Below are 22317 nucleotides of genomic sequence, written 5' to 3'. Positions count from 1 at the left end.
GTGTTGCTCAGGTTACACATCAGTCATTCAGACTCATTCGCTGCAGTGAAGATCCCTCTGGTGGCTAACGGCGGAATGACAAACGTGCTTTCCCTGACCTGCTATTTCTCATTCATTCATTCATTCTTTCATTCATTCATTCATCAAACGCCTGTGGCAAATTATGAGATGCTGTACAGAAAAGCGGGTAAATCATGAATTACCTTGAATTCTTTGAATTTGCAGAGTGCAATAGGAATTTTTTACGATATAACACAAGCCAAATAATAGCTCGTTTTTGGGGGGGGAGGGGAGTTTTGTTGAGGGTAATTGACGGAGATGCCTTTATTGGTAAATCACAGAACTAAGAATCAAGGTGTTTTAGGGCACGTGTGTTAACAGTATGGCAGAATGGGGACACTCAGCTTTGCCACAAAACACAGCCCCTGACAGACGCTAAATCTAAAGATCCAGGTGCCAAACTAAGGGAATCAACTGTATCGTAGCACCAAATGATGAAGGAGAAGTGTCATTTTCCACTGTGGACTTACAGTATGCTGGTTATACTGCTCTAGGCTCAGCTCATTTCTCCTCACAGGGACTTGTAACGTAACTGTCACGCTCAAACTTGTTCTGCATGTTTGCGCACACAGTGGATGGTTGGAACACGCTGGGATGGATCACAGCTGACTACACGTGTTCCGCTGGTCATTGACTGCACAGGGAAGCTTTGCATGGCATACTGGAATGCACACGTACAATTCATCTACTGTCATACAGCAAATGTGTCATGCGTTCAGCTGGGATTTTCCAAGAGGGCCTGCTTTGTTTTTTTTTAAAAAGCTGTGATTAAACCCTCCACATTTATATGTGAAAAGGCAGCAAGGCAAAATTATTTACACATAAGCATGGAAATCTCAAAAAGAGCACATCACAATATACAGAAAGGAGAAAGGTGCTCCGGGTAAAAATTGTAGATTATTTTTCTTCGCGGAAACCAGCCACAAGATATTGTCTCGCACATTCTTGTTTTTAAGTTTAAGGAATTGAATATTTTTCTTTTGAGAAAATTCTCGTTAGCTGTGCAGCCTCCAAGGAAATCCCACCAGGGTTTAGCAGCCAGCTATGTTCATTCCCTGGCTTTCCAAGGGTGTGACACTTCACCACAAGGGCTCTGCTGACTGGAAGGAAATTGCGAAGCAGTGATTGAAATATGGTGTCGCTCAACGTGGTAATGTACAATATTTATATTACTGGGGGAAAAAAAAAAAACAGAAGTTATCCTGGGCCAGCTCCACAACATTCTTATTTGCCCATTCCCTACAGTATCCAATTCCATTCGGTTCTGCCGGTCGCCTTGGCGATTAATCCATTCTGTCAGTCAGTATAGATTTAAACAAAGCGAGCCGTGTTGCTGTCGTCGTCGCACACAATAAAAGAAGAAAATGGCCCATTCATGTCCTGCTGTCCGTATTGATTTTTGATAGTGTCTGAATACCTGAGCACCCAACTCTTTACTCCCCCCCCCCCCCCATTACAGAAACCCATTACAGTAGACTGGAACAGACACATTTCTTTCATTTAAAGAAGGCTATTGTTAACAACAGTTTCACAGCACAGCATGGTTTTTGGAGGATCTGATTGTCGTGCAACTAAAACTAATTTCCTCACGATCTGATTACAGATAGAATTGAGACCAACGAACAGATTCAAATGCCATTGGAGATAATGAAAAAAGGCCCCAAACAGATACTTTTCTATAAAAAAAAAAAGAAATGGCTTTTCCTGACCCTCAGTTTATCTTTCGGAATTCTCTTCAATTAGGCAAACTTTTTGGCATTTCCACTTAGTTCCACCAGGTCCTCTGGCTTCAGACTTTACCAGTCAAACTGTGAGGACATTTTAATCAGGTGACACATTACAGGAGCTGGTGTTCAAGCTGACATTTCAAATTCTTTTTTTTTTTTTCCTCGGGGGGGCGGGGGGGGGGGGGGGGGGGGGGCAAAATGCATTGAAAATCACAACTCCTCTGCACCGCCAGCATTTCCTGGGATTGCGACCACGACCTCTCCAAACAGATTAAAAGCCCAGCCTAACCACGGCGTCATCGTCTGGATACAAGCTATTTAGCGAAGCGTTAAAAACGCAGAAATTATAAATTAGGGGACAAAGACAGTGGCATAAAGGGATAGTTCACGGTCAACCTATCTTGCTTGTTCAAGCGCCCATTCCTATTTATCGACTGCAATCTGCACACTATATGCTGAACATTTCTAAGCTTAAAGGATGATCCTGTCAGAAAATCTGAAAAAGGTCACAACGGTGCATCTCCCCAATCAACAACTAATGAAATTCAGAAAGAAAAAAAGACACTAGCATAAATGTGTAGAAATAATTTTGTGCCTTTATTGGAATGTTGCTAGGCATTAAATACACAAATCTGTTCCTTTGACCATTTGGTACTTAATCAAAAACAAAAAATGAGGTTCTAGGCTACAATACTGGTCCAACAGTCTTAAATTTCATAATTTTTTTATTATTAATATTTTTTTGCTGCAAGATAAAAGAAGAAATCAGGCAAGGGCTATAGAGAAAGCTCTAGCAGATGTAGATTTGAGAAAAGTTATTGCCAGAGCAGGTGGCAAAGTGACCAAATTCAAAAGTAGAAAAAAAAGAAAATGGCAGAGGGAAAAAAAAGGAGAGAAAACACTGGCCACCATGTGGAGCAGACTGGACTTTCTACCGAGGTTTCTTTGTGGATTTAGGATCATATTTACCACATCGTTATTGGCATTACAACGCTTTATTGTTTTTTCCTGATCTCCCCAGCTTTACATATAAAAACTTTGTATGAAATATAAACAAGCTCTTGCCTTGTACACGGAAAGAAGTGCATTTGAAGCAAAAACTGAGCAGGTGACAAAATGTATTGGGCAACACTTCATAGTAACTGGGCAGTTTACTGGCTGGAACTCATACCTGTTGATCACCATGTACCTACACTTTGCTACAGAGGCATGTATTTTATGTGCAAAAGTTGACTCGGTGAGCCTCGTCTGACCCAAAAACTACACGTCTAATCACTTACTAAAACCTTAAACCAAACACCAGAACTATCCACAACCTTTTTCCATAATTACATGCGCCTGCTTCCTGTTTATTTATTTATTTGAATAAAAAAACGAATAAACTGCCCAAAAACTATGAAGCGTAACCATATGTTCAAACCCTGTCATGATCTGGACACGTCATCGACATACACAAGATTTCGGGCACATTACATTTCATAACCATAAACAATTTTGTTTTCCTCCTCAAGAAACCACCACTATCATCACTGATTTGTTTCCCACACACTGTTCCGCAAAACAGGACACATAAACGTTTAAATCGTTTTGGCGTATAAACTAAACTATCCTCCCTCATTTTTATTTTCTTTATTTTTTATTTTTTTTGAAGACAATCCCGCTTCAGTTTTCCAGCCTAATTGCGTTTGGTCTTTTTTTTTAAAAATTGAAATCGGTTTCGTTCTCGTTCCGTTTTTTTTTTTTCTTCTGGCAGTTGCAGCCCATTCAAAGGGAATGACAACCGAAGAACAGACAAACCCCTCCCACACCACCCCCCTACAGGCCCCCCCCCCTCCCCCTCACGGGGGCCTCCCCCGCAGCGAGCCCTGAGGTAGGACCGAGGTCCGCGTTTAGGACATGACACCGAACACGGGGTTGTGGCGGCAGATGCTGGGCCCGATCTCCTCGTAGTCCTTTTTGGTGTGGCACACTTGGTAGAACTCCGGCTGACGAGACAAGGAGAACACACACATCAGGCTTCACATTTGCACATTAACACGGCATTTTTTTTAATGGTGTATTTAAAAAAAATTTTTTTTTTTTTTTTAACTCACTGAAATACGAGGGTAAAGCATCAATCATCTAATCAGTATAATCAAATTGTAGGTTCAAATTAGGGTTGAAATGAAAACCTACAGGACGGCAGATCACCAGAAACAGGGTTGGGAAGCCCTGCTCTAGCTGTTGAATGAGGTGCGCTTTGTTAGGGTTGGAGTGAAAACCTACAGGACGGCAGATCACCAGAAACAGGGTTTGGTAGCCCTGCTCTAGCTGTTGAATGAGGTGCGCTTTGTTAGGGTTGGAGTGAAAACCAACAGGAGGGTAGACCTCCAGGAACAGAGTTTGGCAGCCCTGGCCTATAGCGAGTGGCACAGGCTTCGTGTGTTACTGTAGCTGATAATAAGACTAATCTGGTGTGCCGGGTTCTTTGAAGACGTGAATGAATTCATCTTTCCAGATTAAGCAAGATTATCGCAAATAAAACCAATCAAATGCTTGAAGTCTGTCGCGGGCTTAATCCACACCATCACTGGACGGGAAGACGCATCTCGAGGAACACCATATGCACAGAGCGAGGCTCGTAACTGAAGACATAAAAGCCAAGATAATCCAGAGAGCGAATGAATGTGCTTAAAGCCAGAAAATAAAACGATCCCTCTCATTATACAGACACCGCAGGGTATAAATGCCCTTCCTAGCCCAGGGATGATATACTGACTACTCAGCATATTTCGAGGGGACATTATTCCGCAGGGAAAGAGATTAGCATACACTTGCTATATTCAACGTATTTCTCTACGGTTGACCATAAGTGCAAGGACTTAAACATTTCTGTACCGAACACTTCACAAGCCCATTTGAGCACGACGCCAGCACAAACGGGCTATTTTTATGGCAATTCGATTTTGGCAGAGGAAACTCTCTGCATATGTATTTTGGCCAACACATAAGGCATTGACGGTACAACGTACAGTAACATAACTATCCCCATTTGACGATAGGTACACAGTTGTAGACTTTTATGTGCCAGATATAGACTTGGAAAACCATTATTTAATATAAAGAAAGATGGGGGAATAAAACGCTCATGACGAAAATGCTTACACAGACAACTTGACAGATATAACGGCACTCAGGACAAGCGTTATTGTAAAACTTACAGTAGACGCTAACATGGATCCCCCGAACCAAACAGCATATCGCTGCATGTGGTGAGTGATGACCTGCACATCAATCGGTTTGGGCTACAAAAAAAACACAGAAAATCACCTCAATTAATAATACACATAATGGCAAAACTTTAAACTTTTGACTGTGCAATATGACTTAACACAACACTACAAATTCCATTCTCAATACAAATCCATAGCTTTGTGAGGAAAACTGTAGATTTATTCCTCCCATTTTCATGAAAATATTTCTCTCCTGAATCTGATTCCCAGATTTTGGGGTGCTATTCTAGTCTGGGATCCAAAGAGCAGCAGTTTGGGGTGCTATACCAGCCTGGCACCTGGGGAGCAGTGGTTTTGGGGTGCTACGCTAGCCTGGTACCTGGAAAACAGTGGTTTTGGGGTGCTACGCTAACCTGGTAGCTAGAGAACAGTGGTTCTGGGGTGCTACGCTAACCTGGTAGCTAGAGAACAGTGGTTCTGGGGTGCTACGCTAGCCTGGGACCTGGGGAGCAGCAGTTTGGGGAGAAGTGGTTTTGAGAGAAGCAGTTTGGGGCGCTACTCTAGCCTGGTGCCTCACCTTTAGCTTGCCCCCGCTCAGCTCTTCGCTCATCTTCAGCCGGGCGTCGACCGTCCTCTTCAGGTCCCGCTGCATGCGGCGGCCAAAGTCCCTGAACATGGTGGAGCCGCCCGAGAGAACGATGTTCTGAGAGACACAGAGAGGAGGACAAGTTTACACACATACACACACGCACACACGCTGGCAGGAGTTTACATACACACACACACACACGCTGGCAGGAGTTTACATACACACACACACACATGCTCGCAGAAGTTTACATACACACACACACACTGGCAGGAGTTTACATACACACACACACACTGGCAGGAGTTTACATACACACACACACACACACACACACACACACACACACACACACACACACGCTCACAGGAGTTTACATACACGTACGCAAACACACACTCCCAGGAGTTTAAACACACACACACACACACACACACACACACGCTGGCAGGAGTTTACATACACACACACACACACACACGCTGGCAGGAGTTTACATACACACACACACACACACACACACGCAGGCAGGAGTTTACATACACACACACACGCTGGCAGGAGTTTACATACACACACACACGCTGGCAGGAGTTTACGTACATGAACACAGGGAGAAGCAGGAGTTTACATACACACACACACACACACACAGGCAGGAGTTTACATACACACACACACGCTGGCAGGAGTTTACATACACACACACACGCTGGCAGGAGTTTACATACACACACACACGCTGGCAGGAGTTTACGTACATGAACACAGGGAGAAGCAGGAGTTTACATACACACACACACACACACACACACACACGCAGGCAGGAGTTTACATACACACACACACGCTGGCAGGAGTTTACATACACACACACACGCTGGCAGGAGTTTACATACACACACACACACGCTGGCAGGAGTTTACGTACATGAACACAGGGAGAAGCAGGAGTTTACATACACACACACACACACACGCTGGCAGGAGTTTACGTACATGAACACAGGGAGAAGCAGGAGTTTACATACAAACACACGCACTGGCAGACTTTTCAATCCAATTCAAAGCATTTTGTGCAGCGCTTTCTGCAGAGAACAGTGTCACAAAGCCGCTTTACAGAGAAACGGAAGGAAAACTGAGCAGACACCAGGCCTGGACCCCCAAGCCTGTGAGGCAAAAACTCCCCAGTGGGGAGAACAACACCCATACAGAGGTGAGAAAAGAAAATCCACAAAAGGAAGAAATCTCAGGGGAAACCCAGCTGAGACCTCTGCTGGTCGTCCTAATGCAAAATAAGGGTAGAATGGATGATAAATGTAATAAGACATCGATTATATTATATAATCAAATGGGTTGAGCGGGTTACAGTCTGAAAAATTAAACTAGCTGACGCACTGAAGACGCACACAAGGAAGAAACATTTTCTGTCACACAACCCAGGAATCACACGCACGCACGCACACACACACACACAGCTGAACTGACCTTATAGAGGGGGCGTCTGACGTCGATGGGGCAGTTCTGAATGACCTCGTCCACCACTTCTGAAATGGGCTGGGTGAAGTCTGGGTTGGCAAACTGGGAGAAGCACGGGACAATTTAAAATTTCATTCTGAATATGTTACACCTCCTCTAACTAGCAGAGATGGACAACAGGAAGCTTGTGTCAGCACTGGCTGTTAATAGCTTATAGCAGACTTATCAGTTTTGGCCCAATACCAAGTTCATAGCCAATATAATACCAAGGCATGCATGTGCCAGATTCTGTAAATAAGTGAACATATCATGCTCAAAAAGTAGCACAATCATAATCTTCTATTTTCAATTTACCATTACTACCAAAACTCATACGCAAATCTGTACAGAGAGAGTAGCCGTCTAGACTCATGTTCCCTGCTTACAGAAATAGCAAGTTTAGAAATGCTGTTATACACATAATATGGGTTACATTTTTCCTTCATGAGATCATAAGTTTTCCCTTCACGTCCATGAATGTGGGAACTTGGTTTGCACTTGAGCTATAATGTAAAGCAGAGGTATTGGCCCAAAAGGCCAGTCAAATACCGGTTATTAATATCCAGAGATTTGTACACTGACTAAAATGGAGGAAACGCTGTTCACAAGGAATATTTCATACATGAGATAATAGCCCTCAGCTGAATAGGCCTCAGCTGAATTTTCTCTTCAAGTGTCAAACCCCTATATTATAGAAGGCATCAAATTTTCTTCACACAAATCATTCTAAGAGTTCAGTTAGGCACAATGGCTTACATAAATGTATAAATCAAACTTACACCCACAGTAAAATACTAAATGTCAGGAATGCTGGTCACAGTATTTATAACGACATAATATCTATGAAATAGAACTGCCACCTGCCTTACGCCGGGCACCCACCGCACGCGTCGCGTATGCGTCGCGTAGCAGGGCGAAGCAGCACGGCGCGACGCGTAGGGTGTCTCCACTGGTTCCGTTTGTGTCGCGCAAAGGCTTGCGTAAAAGCTATATATTCCTAGTAGCTCTCGCAGTCTGCAGTGGGCTTTTACATCGTGTATTTCACGTTTGTTCACGACTGTTGATTATGGGTTAAGTGAATACTTTGGTGAGAGACCTTTTTCAGTTTGTTAATTTGGTAATATTTCGTTAACTCGTAAATAGCCTACGTGAGAAAGTAAACGCTTTCAAGAAGTACCATAAACTTAAATCGCAACGTAGCCTGCATAACAATCAATCTCAAACTGTATTAATTTATTTGCTTGGTTAACAAGCGTGCCAATTTCATGAAGAATATGTAATGATCATAATAATAATAAATAATCCGTAATCAACCATTGGGAATTCCCGTGTTGTCTTGCCATTCACGTCAAAACATTTATAGGATCAGATTTAGTAAAATCAGCTAATCATGAAAAAGTCAGTAACAGTTTTAATCTTGAAGGGATATGAACACCACAACGCCATGAACACCGGAAGCTTTGAAGTACAAGTGCAATAAAGGCTTGCTTACAACTTAATTTATAAAATAGGTGCATTTTCATCGGCAAGACCACTAAATAATCAGATTTTTTTAAAGCTCTGTGGATTATCTGATTTTTATTAACAAGCCCTTTTTGAAAGCACGGCGAACGAAGACATCGGAGAAGTCAAATAGGCTGAGCAATGGTTGGTTAAAAACTATCTTCCAATACTCGAGCTAACAAACCGCTGCTCGGTGCATTCCCTTCTACGTCACTCAATAGCCTACGTCTTTCTGTGGTGTATTTTCAAATTTACCCCACCCCCTCCGCAAAATAACAGCGAAACTAAATTTGCCTTTCCCCCAGGTTCCAGTTATTTATTTATTTTTACAAAACGAAAAGGCTTGTGTTTTTTTTAGCTGCTTAAAAAATATCTGGGAGGTAACTAGGGACACACCCCCAGTAATATAAGGATGAAATATAAATCAGAGCATGTATACCTAGCATTTTAGAGCATATTTCTGTGTATAAACAGGCCACCGTGACGCGCGACAAGCCGAAAAAATAGAACAGAAGCGAAAAACTACGCTTCAGTTCGCTTGTGTCGCGCGAGCTTCGCAGCCGGTACGCGACGCGTTCGCATCTGGTGGAGACGACGTCGCCCGCTGCCGTTGTAATAACAGTACTTCAACTACGCTTCAGTTACGCGCGTAATACGCGCGTAGTGCGCTCGCGGTCGATACGCGTGCGGTGGGTGCCCGGCTTTAGTTGTTTTACGCAAATGCAGGAAAATACAAAAAATAACTTTTTATATACATATATATATACATATACACAATGCAACATAAATGACGGTGGCAATAATTATTTCATATTTTTATGTTTTTTAAGTTTCATATTTGCCAGCGATGCACTTACCTCGGGGTGGAAGAAGATCTCGGGGCCCAGGAAACGCTCGTAGCCCACGTCGATGGTGAACTCTTTCTTGCTGATGGAGTTGATGCCGGTGTACTGCTTGATCCATTTGGACCCGTCTGTGTCGTACTTGCTGAACTCTTTGACTAGATCTGGGCAGACGTAGCTGTACCGTTCCTGAAATCAAATATTAAAGATGAATGATCGAACATTTTACTGGACTGCGTATTCCTTTCTCATTCCTCATGTCTCGTTAAATAAAACCTCATCTCCTGCCTATCTTATTGTGGTTCTTGATCCAATATCTACGGGAAAATTAAACAGTTTCTTCATCTATGTGAATTGTAGGTGTGAGATGCATTGCACAGTATTCCGAAACAAAATATAAAAACATTAATATTTTTTCTTCCTACAGGAAGTTCTCCTTCCAACAAGTCCGCAATGAAATCACCGTATAGCATCAAAAATAGAAATAAAAACATTTCAGAAAGGATCAAAAGAACCGACGCAGATGATGGAACAACAGTGACATCTGCTGTACAAAATACGAACCAACCAGTTATAAATAAAAATAATAATAATAATAATTCTTGGCATCTCTGTAATTCCCAGGGCCCTCCTTTAGAAAAAATGAATGCAGACACAGACTCAAAATAAATCTGACCTTTATGCAATAGCGTGTGCGTTTGTACACACGTTTGTGTGACTGCATGCATGTATGAAAGCGTGTATGAGTGTGTGTGTGTGTGTGTACAAGTTCGCGTGTGTGTATGCATGTGCATATGTGTGTGTGTGTGTGCACGCGTGTGTGTGTGTGTGTATGTGCGTGTGTGTGTGCACGCGCGTGTGTGTGTGTGTGTGCACGTGTGTATGCATGTGCGTATGTGTGTGTGCGTGTGTGTGTGTGCGTATACGCGTGTGTGTGTGTATGCATGTGCATATGTGTGTGTGTGCACGCGTGCGTGTGTGTGTGTGTATGTGTATACGCGTGTGTGTGTACATGTATGCGTGTAAGCAGAGCACGTTGGAAAGTAACAGTACATGGCAGAACTGAAGTGATCTCTAAAGCCAGCGAAGGGACAGCGCGGGGTACCTTGACTGCCTTGGCGGTCTCCAGGGACTGCTCCGGAGGGATGCCCACCTCCCTCTCTCTCAGCAGCTGCTGTGTGAAGTACGTGATGTCCCGTCCCGCGATGGGAATGTGTTTTATACAGCTGCCAATCACATAGCCCTCAGCCTGCAGGGAGCCAATCAAAGACAGAACCGCTTAGGAAACGGTCACCGGTGTACACAACGGCGCACGTCCGTTAAAGCATGATTAAACAAAAGCTCAAGAGAACACCTTTCTACATTTCACTACTATCCGTCAGTGGACATGTTTCAATTTAAAACAAAATGTATTATTAAATCAACCTTTTCTCTTGTGAGCACTTAAGAGTGCTCAATTTTACCACCATCAAAAAAAAAAAAAAAAAAAAAAAAAAAAAAAAAATTTGGGATCTTGTTAGTAATATTTGCCATGGCAACCTTGCCTTGGAGACATTTTTTCCTTCCCACGATCATAACCTTATGCGGAGTGAGTCAAACGCATCATGTTATTTAAGAAGAACGCACGCCAAGCACATCAGCACCACCTGCCAGAAAACGCGTAGACTGAATTAAGGGAGCGCTGCGTGGGCTGCTGTGCTGGATGCCAGCCGCTACGGAGGTCACAGAGAGACGAGGCGGGTGAGAAAGTAAGCAAGTGAAAGTCTGTCTGTCTCTCTGTGCCTCAGACGTACAGCGGCTGTCCTCTGCCGTTCTGAAACAATCTGCCCAGACCATCACGTCCACTATGTCCATGGGGCGACATAGCTCAGGAGGTAAGACCGATTGTCTGGCAGTCGGAGGGTTGCCGGTTCAAACCCCGCCCTGGGCGTGTCGAAGTGTCCTTGAGCAAGACACCTAACCCCTAACCCCTAACTGCTCTGGCGAATGAGAGGCATCAATTGTAAAGCGCTTTGGATAAAAGCGCTATATAAATGCAGTCCATTTACCATTTACCATCCCGGAAGGACATCGAGCTGAGAGTGCATTCAGATTAAACACCTACCCTCACCACATATTACCAAGATATAATCACCTCGATTTTACGTCTTCCACTATCAGTAATAATCACTTAATTAGTGCAATTTTTGGGGAGGGGGACGGATGACGTGATGTCACACGGCAACAAGGAACTGCTGAAGCCTGAGGATCGGACAGACATTAAAACAACGGAAAAGGAGATTATGTTACGAGTTCTGGGGAGCCGTGTGAGCATGCTTAAATAAACTAGCATTTCGACGACTGAGTCACAGGAAGGCTGGCTTCGAAATTTGGAGGCACTTGGAGGCCTTCGTAAGCGCGGGTTCGGATATGAATGAACGGCGCCAAGGAGACGCATGAGTGGCTCAGCGCACGGTGGAGGAGTCTCTCCGCTAATCACATGGAGGTGAAAGGTCCAATCAGCTCACAGTGTCGTTACGTAGGTGCACGGTCTGCGCTCAGCTATGGCTAAAAAGCTATGTCGCCGGTCAGACACCAGCTCGGTTCCCCAGCTGCTTTTATGAAGGTCAATGCAAGGCCATGGGGAGAGGTCAGGGCGAGGTCAGGGGTAGAGGTCAGGGGTCGAGCACGCTCATCGACGGCGCTCACCACAGGGATGACGTGAGTGACCCCGTCCCCGCTGTCGATCACCGTCCCGGTCAGTGTCCTCTCCCCCACCTGTCTGGACGTCCAGGAGGCGGCCAACGCAAGGACTGCCTGGGGAAGGAGAAGTGATGTTAGCCACGTGAGACGGTTCAACCAGCACAGACACCATTACACATAATGATGACAAACAGCAATAAGCTAACGTATCTGGGAGGCAGTGTAGTGTAATGGGTAAGGAGTTGGCCTTGGAACCTAAAGGTTGCAGGTTCAGTTCCCGGGTAGGACACTGCCGTTGTACCCTTGAGCAAGGTACTTAACCGGCATTGCTTCAGTATATATCCAGCTGTATACATAGATGCAATGTAAATGCTATGTAACAAAGTTGTGTAAGTCGATTTGGATAAGAGCGTCTGCTAAATGTAATGTAATGCTAACGTAATGTAATGTGTCTACTAGTAAACTAAAACGTCTACTGGTGTCAGGCCAGAAGCTTTTGGTGAATAAAAAAATCGCAGTGGCTTCTCAATTATGAGTCTTAATCAAATCAGTTTGAGGAGATGGCCTTTGGAAGGTTGTTCTGGGATGCGGTTGGTAGACTGATAGTCAGACACCGTGGAGATCGTGAGAACTGAAGGCATTCAGGCTGTGGAGAAATGCGTGATGCACGGACGTCCCTCAGGGGGGACTGACCAATGAGGCTGCTCCGTGTCTGCAGGGCTTTACCTGAACAGCGATGTAGAGGCCAGGGACGTTGAAGGACTCGAACATGATCTCCGCGGTGTACTCCCGGTTTTCAGGTGTGTTCAGCGGGGGCTCTGTCTGTGGAGAAACAACAAAAAATTGGACCATGAGTCAAACTCAGAAACACTGAATACATGTCAGTCATTCCAGGTCTTAATACTAATAATGATAATGATAATAATAATAATAATAATAGCCCTTCCTCAATAAGTCTTTATTGATCAAATATTCCTTTTCAGAAATACAGGAAACAGGAGACTTAATTTCCAAATAGTGGGGAAAAAAACTAAATAAAGCAATTGTACATGCTCTTATTTTACAAGGCCAAACATATTCTGCAGCACCTTACCAACAGGAAGTAGTGGTCTTCGGGTTCCGCGCGCAGGTACTTGAAGATCACCTGTTCCATGAACCTCTCCATCAGGTCCCAGTCTTCTACGATGCCGTGACGAATCGGCCACTGATTGCACACAAACCACCAAGGTTACACACCGCATATCCAGTTTCCCTCACCAGACGAGAATATCTTGACTTGTTCATTATTCACACAGACACCGAATACGGGTTGTACACCGGTCAAATCCGGGCTGGTTATCTTTTTAACAAAAAAAAAAACGTCTTTCCAACCTGGGATTCAAACTGGCAACAGCTTGCTCATTCATTTCAGCTGATAATAGCACACGTTAACAGAACAGGTCCCCGAACGTCTTTCATCAGCTCAATTTCGGAGGATCACATCTCGACGGTTAATTTCACGAGGATCGTTTGCATTCTTTGGGGAATATTACGAGTCAACGAAGGCACGATAACATAATGGCCACTTAAGAAGTGGGCATTAAAGGGCAAGTTAACTTGGTAATTCCTCTTATAATATCAAACATGTCAGAAAGAGACTCATTTGCATACGCCAGCCATTTTAATAATTTACAGCAGTTAATGCCATCTCCCCGGGTATTCATGAATTCATCAGGTTATTTCACATAATGAAGCACTCAAATATAATTATACTTTCGCATTAAAGATTCACAATTTGAAAGCGTTGAGATTAAATTAATTGGGTAGGAGCATTAATGAATGGAATAGTATAAGCGTTACAAATCAATGTGGATTGATTTGGCTGGTACGCGCAGGTTCTGAAACAGTACCCAGCCCACACCGCACTCATTTCTCTTAGACAATGGGGAGATAAGGCTGATTTTCGATCCTTCGAGGTGGCAGTGGCAGCCATTGAGAACAGAAGACACAAAGTTGACACGGGAAGTTGCTAGAGGCTAGTTCAGATCTAAGAGGAAGCCAAGACAGGCCGGCTCAAATCTACAGGAATTTGATACAAGCTGCCACCGGAAGCTGCCTATAATATGCCTAGAATCCCCAGTAAGCATCATAATCACTCAGTCAACTTCAGACCTGATTTTGGCCCTGTAGCGAGGACTTAGCAATCAAGCGGCTGTTTAATGCGTGCGTATTAGAGAAATGAAATGTCTGCCATCACACACTGGAGTGAAAAGCAAATGAAAGGTATGGAAAGGAATCAAGGGATTTCTCGTGACACTTCAACGCCTGTAAGGTGAGGAACAAAATTTAAATCTTTGATGAGCATTCACCGGTCAGGAAGCCAGCTTCAATCTCTTCACAAGACTCCAAGTCACTTGTTTCCTATGTGCCAACCCGGCATATTTTGTACTAGGTTGGGTTTCACTTCAAGGTCTAACTTCCTCATTATTTCTGACTTTTGAAGGGCGTGGTTATGGATTCAAATCGATCAAAACGAACGAGCGACTGACTGAGCTCCCATGTTAATGGCACGCGGGCAGCTCTCAACGTTGATGGGCAGGCGCAGCAGAGGCCTGTCTTCAGGAAACCGCAAAGGGCCGCTACCTTTGTCGCATACGTGGGTTTGTCTATGGCTTCGTCCCCGATGAAGAAGTCCAGGTCGTCCACCCCCTTCATCATCCTGCGCTGGGCCTGGTCCCCAACTTTGGCCGACTCTTTGATGGCGATACCTGGGGGAAAAAAGGCAGAAAGATAACAGGCCATTCTGCATGGGACACTGGATAGGATATGTCAGGTTTACAGAGACAAACTTTCACATTTCCCTACAAATAGTACATATGTATCATATGTAAGAAAGGAAATGTTGATAACACATGCCTATATCAATATCAATTTTAAAAATGCACCACCAAAGAACCATGCTTCATACTTTTGTCCACCATGTAAGACCAACCATACTAGATCAGTGATCATAAACCAAGGGAAGTGAAAGTGAGCAAACGGAAATTGCTGTCTATAAACTACTCTGTACTTCACAACTAGGCTGATTATACCAAACATGGCCATATGTTAATTAAAGAAACACGGTATGCGAATCAGAACTGACAGGCGAAACGTAACTAAATAAAACCACCAGTTAGAATGCAACTGCATCAACAAGCATATAGATGCAAGTGCTGACAAATCTGCACACTCAAGGGGAGACAAGAAGAGTGCAGGCTCCCCTTTTCTCTCCTCCAAGAGATCCATTTCCTGAGAATTGAAAAAGCCTGAAAGCCTTTCTCTAGTTAACCTTGGAGGCGTGTGCACTCAAACGCTAGCAAGGCAAGGGACACGACGGTGCCCTCTTTTCCGAACCACCAGAAACGTCCAAAGTACCACCCCCCCACCCCCCCGTGGACTGGAACGGTCCCAATATCTTAATCTCACAGAGGTGATGAAGACCTGCTGGTCGAAGCCTCTTTATTAAACACTGACGGGGCGCATTCATAAGCCATACGCGGGTAACGATTATGATCTCATAGTTTTACATATCTGCTTTTCCCTGCACCGGAACTGCACACGTTCTATCTCCTTTGGAAATCTGTCCTTCGCGATGCCTTTTCCGGGTTCGTCCCCAGCGTTGGGTCATTTCCCTTGGAGATCGGCGGCTGATCCATATGCATAAGCCCTCCATAACAGCACTTTTGTTTGGGTTTGGTGAGCGTCCAGATTTTCCACCCCAAATGCATCACACAGCTTGAAAGCTTGCACAGCAGGCGGACTAGATACAAATCTGAATAATAATTCTAATAATCCAATATCTGAATAATGATGATAATAATAATAAGGCTGAATATAAGAAGTAGATGTGTCCATCCTTAAAGATAAAAAAAATAATAATAATAAATGTGGTCTGTGGTCCTATTTTTAACAATCCGGTAAGCTACGTGTCTCTCTCAATGTCGTGCATGCATAATTTGAAGGTCAATTCCGTAATAATAAAAATAATACTTACATGACGGAACAATAAACTGTGGCTCTGTGTTCCCAGCATAGCCAAGTTTTGTGTATCTGTAAAGAACAGAAAGTCAATGCGTCAATGCTTTACACAGTTTCAGCATATAGAGAAAATACCCGTGTTGTAAATAGTAACTAAGATGTAAAACGGTTTAAGAATTGCAGTCACATTAGAAGAAGTCTACCATGAAAGGACAATAACAGAAATGAGAGAGCTGATTATCCAAAGTTTAAGGCTTTTCAAACATGGGCCTGCAGTTTAGAGAAAAATGCTGAATGTTGCAAAAGAAAAATAATAAGACCTAATCAATTCACAAGAGAGGATGTTACCGTGTAGTATGAACTCAGCATACAAAAGCGAAGAAAAAGATGTCTAGCATATAAATGAGTGTGCGTAAGAGGGGGAAGGTTTTCCCAAAGCTCATGTCTGTTTATTATATTATCATATTATTGCTGAATGTTCCCACCAAGTGCTGACATCATTGTAACCCTTTATGATATATTAATACTTTAGACAGTCTCAGCGGGTGGGGCGGGGGGAAAGGGACAGAACTGCATTCCAAAGTAAATTCCTAACTTTCCTGGAGTAGCCCCCTTAAGCAGCTGATCTGTTGCAACAAGTATGATGTATCAGAACACAAGACCCTGGACTGCACAACAACAAGCAAGAATAAGTTAGCCGTTTGCCACAGTCAAATATCCTTCTTATGGTTGGATGATAACATTTAAGTACGCACACTGACCATGAATAGGCTAGCAACTGTCATACCCAAGTTACGCCCCACGCATGGGTATATAGGCTAGATGGACACGCTGCTGAATTTATTAGAATGACTTAATGTGTTAGACCACTTAATATGGTCAGAGCTAGTGCAGCCATAGGAAACGGCTCTCTCAATTTTTAAACTCCTTTTCAATTTTTTTTATTTTTATGTCCTTAAATTTAAAAATGCCATTCAAACTAGACAAAGGCTATTCCCTGCAGAGAACACATCACAGCTGGAGAGACAAAAAAAATCTTTTTGGGAAAAAAATTGAAAGTATGCAGCAGCCAGTCGTGTCTGAGCAAGATCCTGTTCCTTAAAGTACTTTTCAGTTGGCCTTTTAGAGGTGCTCAAAAACTTTTAACTTGACCGTTGAGAAATCTACAGGGGGGGAAAAATCCCTTTCATTGTTTTTTTCTACAGAATGGTTCATGTAATACTGATAACACATTACTTACCATTAATCAATCGCCAGAGGATTTAGGTAAATTGTTAAATAATTCCAGCAAGTGGATTAATTCCATTCCAGTGGTTACACAGTGCAGCCTGTCCAAATGCTTTAGCCTACTTAACCAATTAAACATAGATATAGATAACTGTCAATGCATGCCAGTAACACCAAAAGTACAGCATACAATCAATCAGTTGTGGTTGAGGCTTTTGGCGTTTTTAAGGAATTCCTTGCATGCTCAGCTACAGCTTTCTCAAGAAATATAGTCAGCAAACTAAAAGCTGGGTAATACCGCTCAATGTAAGATCAGTACCAGTCAGTACATTACGTGGACACTCTACACACGTATGTTGTGTATTCTGCATTTTATGTGTGAGGAACTACACTTTTCTTGTCTTTAGAGATACAAACCCGCTGTTGACAGTAACATTCGTTTTAGCACACGAATTCCGCTAACTCATAATAACTCAACATTTCCCAAGTCTGTTCAATAATATTTCCGGTTAACTTGTCAGGTAGGCTAGCCAAGCTCTTGCTCTGATTGTAGCAAGCTGGGCGTTTACCAATAATATTGCATGTATCGACATGTATCGTTTTATTTTATAAATGTTTAATAACGAAAAAGAACTAGTTTTAACAGTACCACATAAATGGACAGAAGACTACACATAACCACCAAAACGAAAATTGAGACCAGATTTGCTATGTTGCCAGTAGAGCAAAGATTCTTATCTTCACTTTTGTTTGTTAGCAAACTACAGTAGCTTTCAGCAAGCTAGCATTATTTGCCTGCTCATGTTCGGTTTTTAAAACCTATTCACAGAAAGCCAATTATTACCTATAAAATGTACTAAAGCTAACGTTAACTTAAAAAATGCTTCGGATGCCGAAGCAGACCATATATGGAATAAAATGGGTGAATCAGGAAGAGGATTTGACAAACCTAGGAAGTCGTAATGCGCATGCTCAAACCGGAATGGTCTTGATGGCTAGTTAATACAAATATCCATTAGATACAGGCAAATGGGCCTACTTCCTCAAATCCTGCTTCAAAATGCAAAACCCAACACTGGCCAAGTGCCCCCGAACAATCAAATGGCTTCGACGTGCCAAGTGAATTTGTGTCAGGTGAACCTCTTTTCTGCAATACCCCTGTCATACAGGAAGATGATTTTCTGATGATGGAAGCAATAGCTGGTAGCTTGACTGCTACTGTTTTAACCAAACCTAGTTAGCTATCGAGAATGACTACTCTAATTAAAATTAAAGCACCACATTTGCGCCAAACTATCTTTTAGGAAACAGAGCCACGAATGAATGTAAGAAAACAGCCTGAACAGAACCTCGCTGTACAGAGAGCTTTTGCAAATGCACGCTAGCTAACACAGCTACACCCCAGCTTCCACTGAGAAAAGCCATCTCCCATCAGCACACCCAAATTTTCCATTCTGCCTGGAATACAGCATGTGTGGTGAAAGCGACTTACCCTGTGCCACAGTCGACTACGCAAGCCGGCAACCGTCCAGCCATCTCTTGCGATCCAGGCAGTAGAATTTACGGGTGTGTTCTTTGATGGGAAGTAACCTGTGTCGGGTAGAGTTGCTATCTCACCATTCAGAGGCGGAACCCTGAACCCGCACAGTGAAGTTTCTACTTCCGCACTCGGGTCTCGGGAAGACAGGAGAGGCAAGATGGCCGCCGTCAGGGCAGGGCCAGACTACTGCCAATCACGAATTTTGATTTTTTTTTATTATTTTTTTTTTTTCTAAAGAGGAATGGTTCATTGAGCAGGATATAAACGGCATGTATACGACGTGTTTCTGAACGCGTTACTGTACTGGGTTTTGCAACAGCATCGTTAAGCAACAGCCGCTTTGTGGGCTATTTTCCTGTATTCTACATTTGAATGCGATTGCAATGGAAAGCAACAGTAGCAGTGAGCATCTCGATCTAATACAAGCAGGTGCGGCACAATCGCAGCGGCTGCTCCACGCTGACGTCTTAAAGCAGGCAGTGGGCTGTACTCGTGCGGCGCGTGGCCAAAGGGTTGGGTTCCACCAACTTGGGCGGTATTTGTTTAAAAGGCTACTATGGGGGTGGGGGGCGCGCATGGGTAGCTCACTTGTGCGACTGTGGGGGGCGCCATCCCCTTTGGGTTGAAAGAAAGGTCATTATTTGTATGAATTTAAGGGTTGCATAATCATTTAAAGTATTATCAATACATGCGTTTTGGATGAATATATAACTTATTTTATGTCTAATTAACCACAATGTTCATACTAATGAACTGGACAGCATCTACAGCTATTCTAAAAGGCAGATATATCTGATGTGTGCATATTCAGTTTATAATGCAAAAACAATAGTTATATCAGGGGTTGAACTTAGATTTTTACTTTACTTTGTTTTCTGTGTTTTTCAATAGATTACAGATTCTTCATAGAGGAATTGACAATACATTTCTGACATAGTCACTCTTATAAAAACAAATAAATGAAAAAGTCACTGACTAAGCATCTTTGTTTTTGTTGAAAAAGAGACTTGAGTCCACATTCTTCGGGTTCAGACAGGAATTGAATTTTTTTTACAATCTGTCCTGCCTTACTGAGCACCCTTTCAGAAGGGACTTCTGAAAATGCTTCTTGGCACAGATATCCTTCTTGCATCTGTGGTGATTGTTACAGAACTGCATTCTGTCAGAAACCGATGTTCAGTGTTTGGATAAGTGATTTATCTTGCTCGTCGATTTCACATTGTTATTGATAATTATCAATAAATCGATAAGGGGTCCCAATCATAACTCATGGTTTTGCACAGTGACAACTTTAAACCACTGGAGGCACTGCTGGACCCAGGCACTTGTGTGCATGTAAATCTTATTCCTGTTGCTGGGCCATCATAACACATATATTTTGTGTTTATATTACAGTATGTCCTGTACCAAGCCCTTGATGCATGTAACTTCTAAGGGCCAAAGTGTGTAACTCGCTATAACTCAGCCAGTAGAATGTCCCCTAAGCAAACAAGTCTTGTCGCAGCTTGTATTTAGGCCTGTACTATGTAGGACTAAGGGTTTCCACCAGGCCATTCAGTTGAATGGCTGTGGCCGGCGTTCATCTGAGTGATTCAGCAAGTTGCAGGGAGCCGCATGGGCATCATTTGTAATGCCTTTAGATTGGATTATGTTGTTTCCAAATGAGCATACCCTTTGGAGAATCTTGCCCATAGAGGGCAGTAAATGGTCTACATTTGTTTTTATCTCTTTTTTTACTGAAATGCACTCAGTCTTTTTCCCTCCAGAGGCAAACTTCAGGAACAAGTTTGCATTACTTGCAGTAGAAATGGAAAGACACATGAAATAGGATGTGTTTAATATTCCACCAGGATGATAATAAATGACACTGTGTTTTATTTATTTATTTTTTTACAGCCAACAGTGTTAATGAAAACAATTTTAGTGCTTTAAAGAAAGTTGCCTGTCTGCAAATGAAGTTTTAGAACTTTAAAATAATTCTGGTTAGACATAAAATATACATGGAAATCCAGAACCTAGGAGGCCTTACATGCTCATGCTGTGTAATTTGCAAGGCTGAGGTCTCCCTGAAATGTCCATCACCAACACTCTGCTTGAGCTGCACGGTGTTAATCCTGAAACTTCAATGAACAGCACACAATGTCCCTCTGTGGTGAACATCACAAAGCTGCAGATGCCTTGGGACAGGTACCATGCTGTGGTCTGTAATTAGTACTGGGTATAGAGCGTCCACATCTTCAATTACTTGATTAGCACTAGCTGTTAGCACTACTTAACTCATATTTGATTATTCTGAAGAGTATTGCTCGTATGATAATCGTGTGATTGCCTCATGAACTAATTTTACTCTGTGAGTTGCCAAGGTTGCCTGTCTGCTATCAAAGAAGCTAATTGGATAAGAAGACCCATGAGACACTGGAAAAGTTAGGACAAATTAAACCAATATAATACCTTAAGCCCTTTTGAGTGAGTTTAACAGCCTTTGCTAATACACAATGCTTGGGGCCTGTTTAATTTCAAGCACTTTCTTTGTAAGTAAAGTGTTTTATCCATATTAGTATTTTTCCCACCAGCCAATGTATGACATTACAGCTGATCCAAGGCCTTTGACCAAAACAGGCTAATGTGTTTGCCATCAGGGCAGCATTTCCAGCTCAAAATAATCACAAATTGTCACGTGATATGTTCAGATATATCATGTTTGAATTCATTCATTTATTTTAATTATTCAGTATAGTGAAGCTGTAGATTGAAGACATACTGTAAAATTTATTTTTTCAGTTTGCACGAAAAAAAGGTTGCCTGCAAAGACTAAAAGATGAAATTTTAGTCTTTTCCGAATGGTTGTGTGTCAACATAACTCAATTTATATCTCAATGACTATTTATACTGATCTTTTACTTTTAACTTTTCGACAAAATTTCTTTTATTATTTCACCTAATAAAGTTTTATTTCTCTTTCTTTTTGTTTCCCCATGTAAAACGACTTTGAGTACCTAGAAAAGCACTATATACATCTGAGGTATTATTATTATTATTAGTATTATTATTATTATTTAAATCTTCAGAGAATATAGGCTACAATGGGAATTCCAGCAAATTCTTCCAGGAAAGACACATTCAGACCGAATGGAGCACTGCAGCCGACGTCTCTCTGATTATGGACAGATGTTTAATTTTTGTGGGATGGAGTGTGACAGCCTCACTCGGAATTCCCCTGGTTTCACTTACAGACAGTCAGTGTCTTTGAGCCACAGAACATTCCAGACTCCTTCCTGACCACTTTGGCCCCGTCCAGCTGTGTTTCCAAGTCTGACCTTTTTGCGAAATGACCCAGACAACGCAGAACAGACCTTGCATTTTGTTGATTCAGTGTGGTGAAACAGTTTGTATATGTCCGGCAACATTGTTGAAAATG

The 22317-nt window shown here is 42.7% G+C and overlaps 1 protein-coding gene across 1 annotated transcript; it reads right to left on the bottom strand.

Moving 5' to 3' along the window:
• Positions 1-2363: 2363 nt before the first annotated feature.
• Positions 2364-19054, bottom strand: LOC118223733 (actin-related protein 3-like). The gene is made up of 12 exons (XM_035410663.1): positions 18852-19054; positions 16149-16204; positions 14756-14880; positions 13227-13337; positions 12860-12955; positions 12140-12247; positions 10557-10700; positions 9467-9640; positions 7077-7169; positions 5577-5702; positions 4988-5071; positions 2364-3772 (listed from the first exon to the last, which is right to left on the bottom strand). The coding sequence occupies exons 1-12, from the start codon at positions 18893-18895 to the stop codon at positions 3677-3679; spliced, it is 1257 nt and encodes a 418-aa protein (XP_035266554.1). The 5' UTR covers positions 18896-19054; the 3' UTR covers positions 2364-3676.
• Between the last annotated feature and the right edge of the window lie 3263 nt (positions 19055-22317).

This window comes from Anguilla anguilla, chromosome 3, assembly GCF_013347855.1.
Source record: "Anguilla anguilla isolate fAngAng1 chromosome 3, fAngAng1.pri, whole genome shotgun sequence".
Taxonomy (NCBI): domain Eukaryota; kingdom Metazoa; phylum Chordata; class Actinopteri; order Anguilliformes; family Anguillidae; genus Anguilla; species Anguilla anguilla.
The sequence above is the reverse complement of the archived record's forward strand: the minus strand, read 5'-3'. Positions and strand labels throughout refer to the sequence as shown.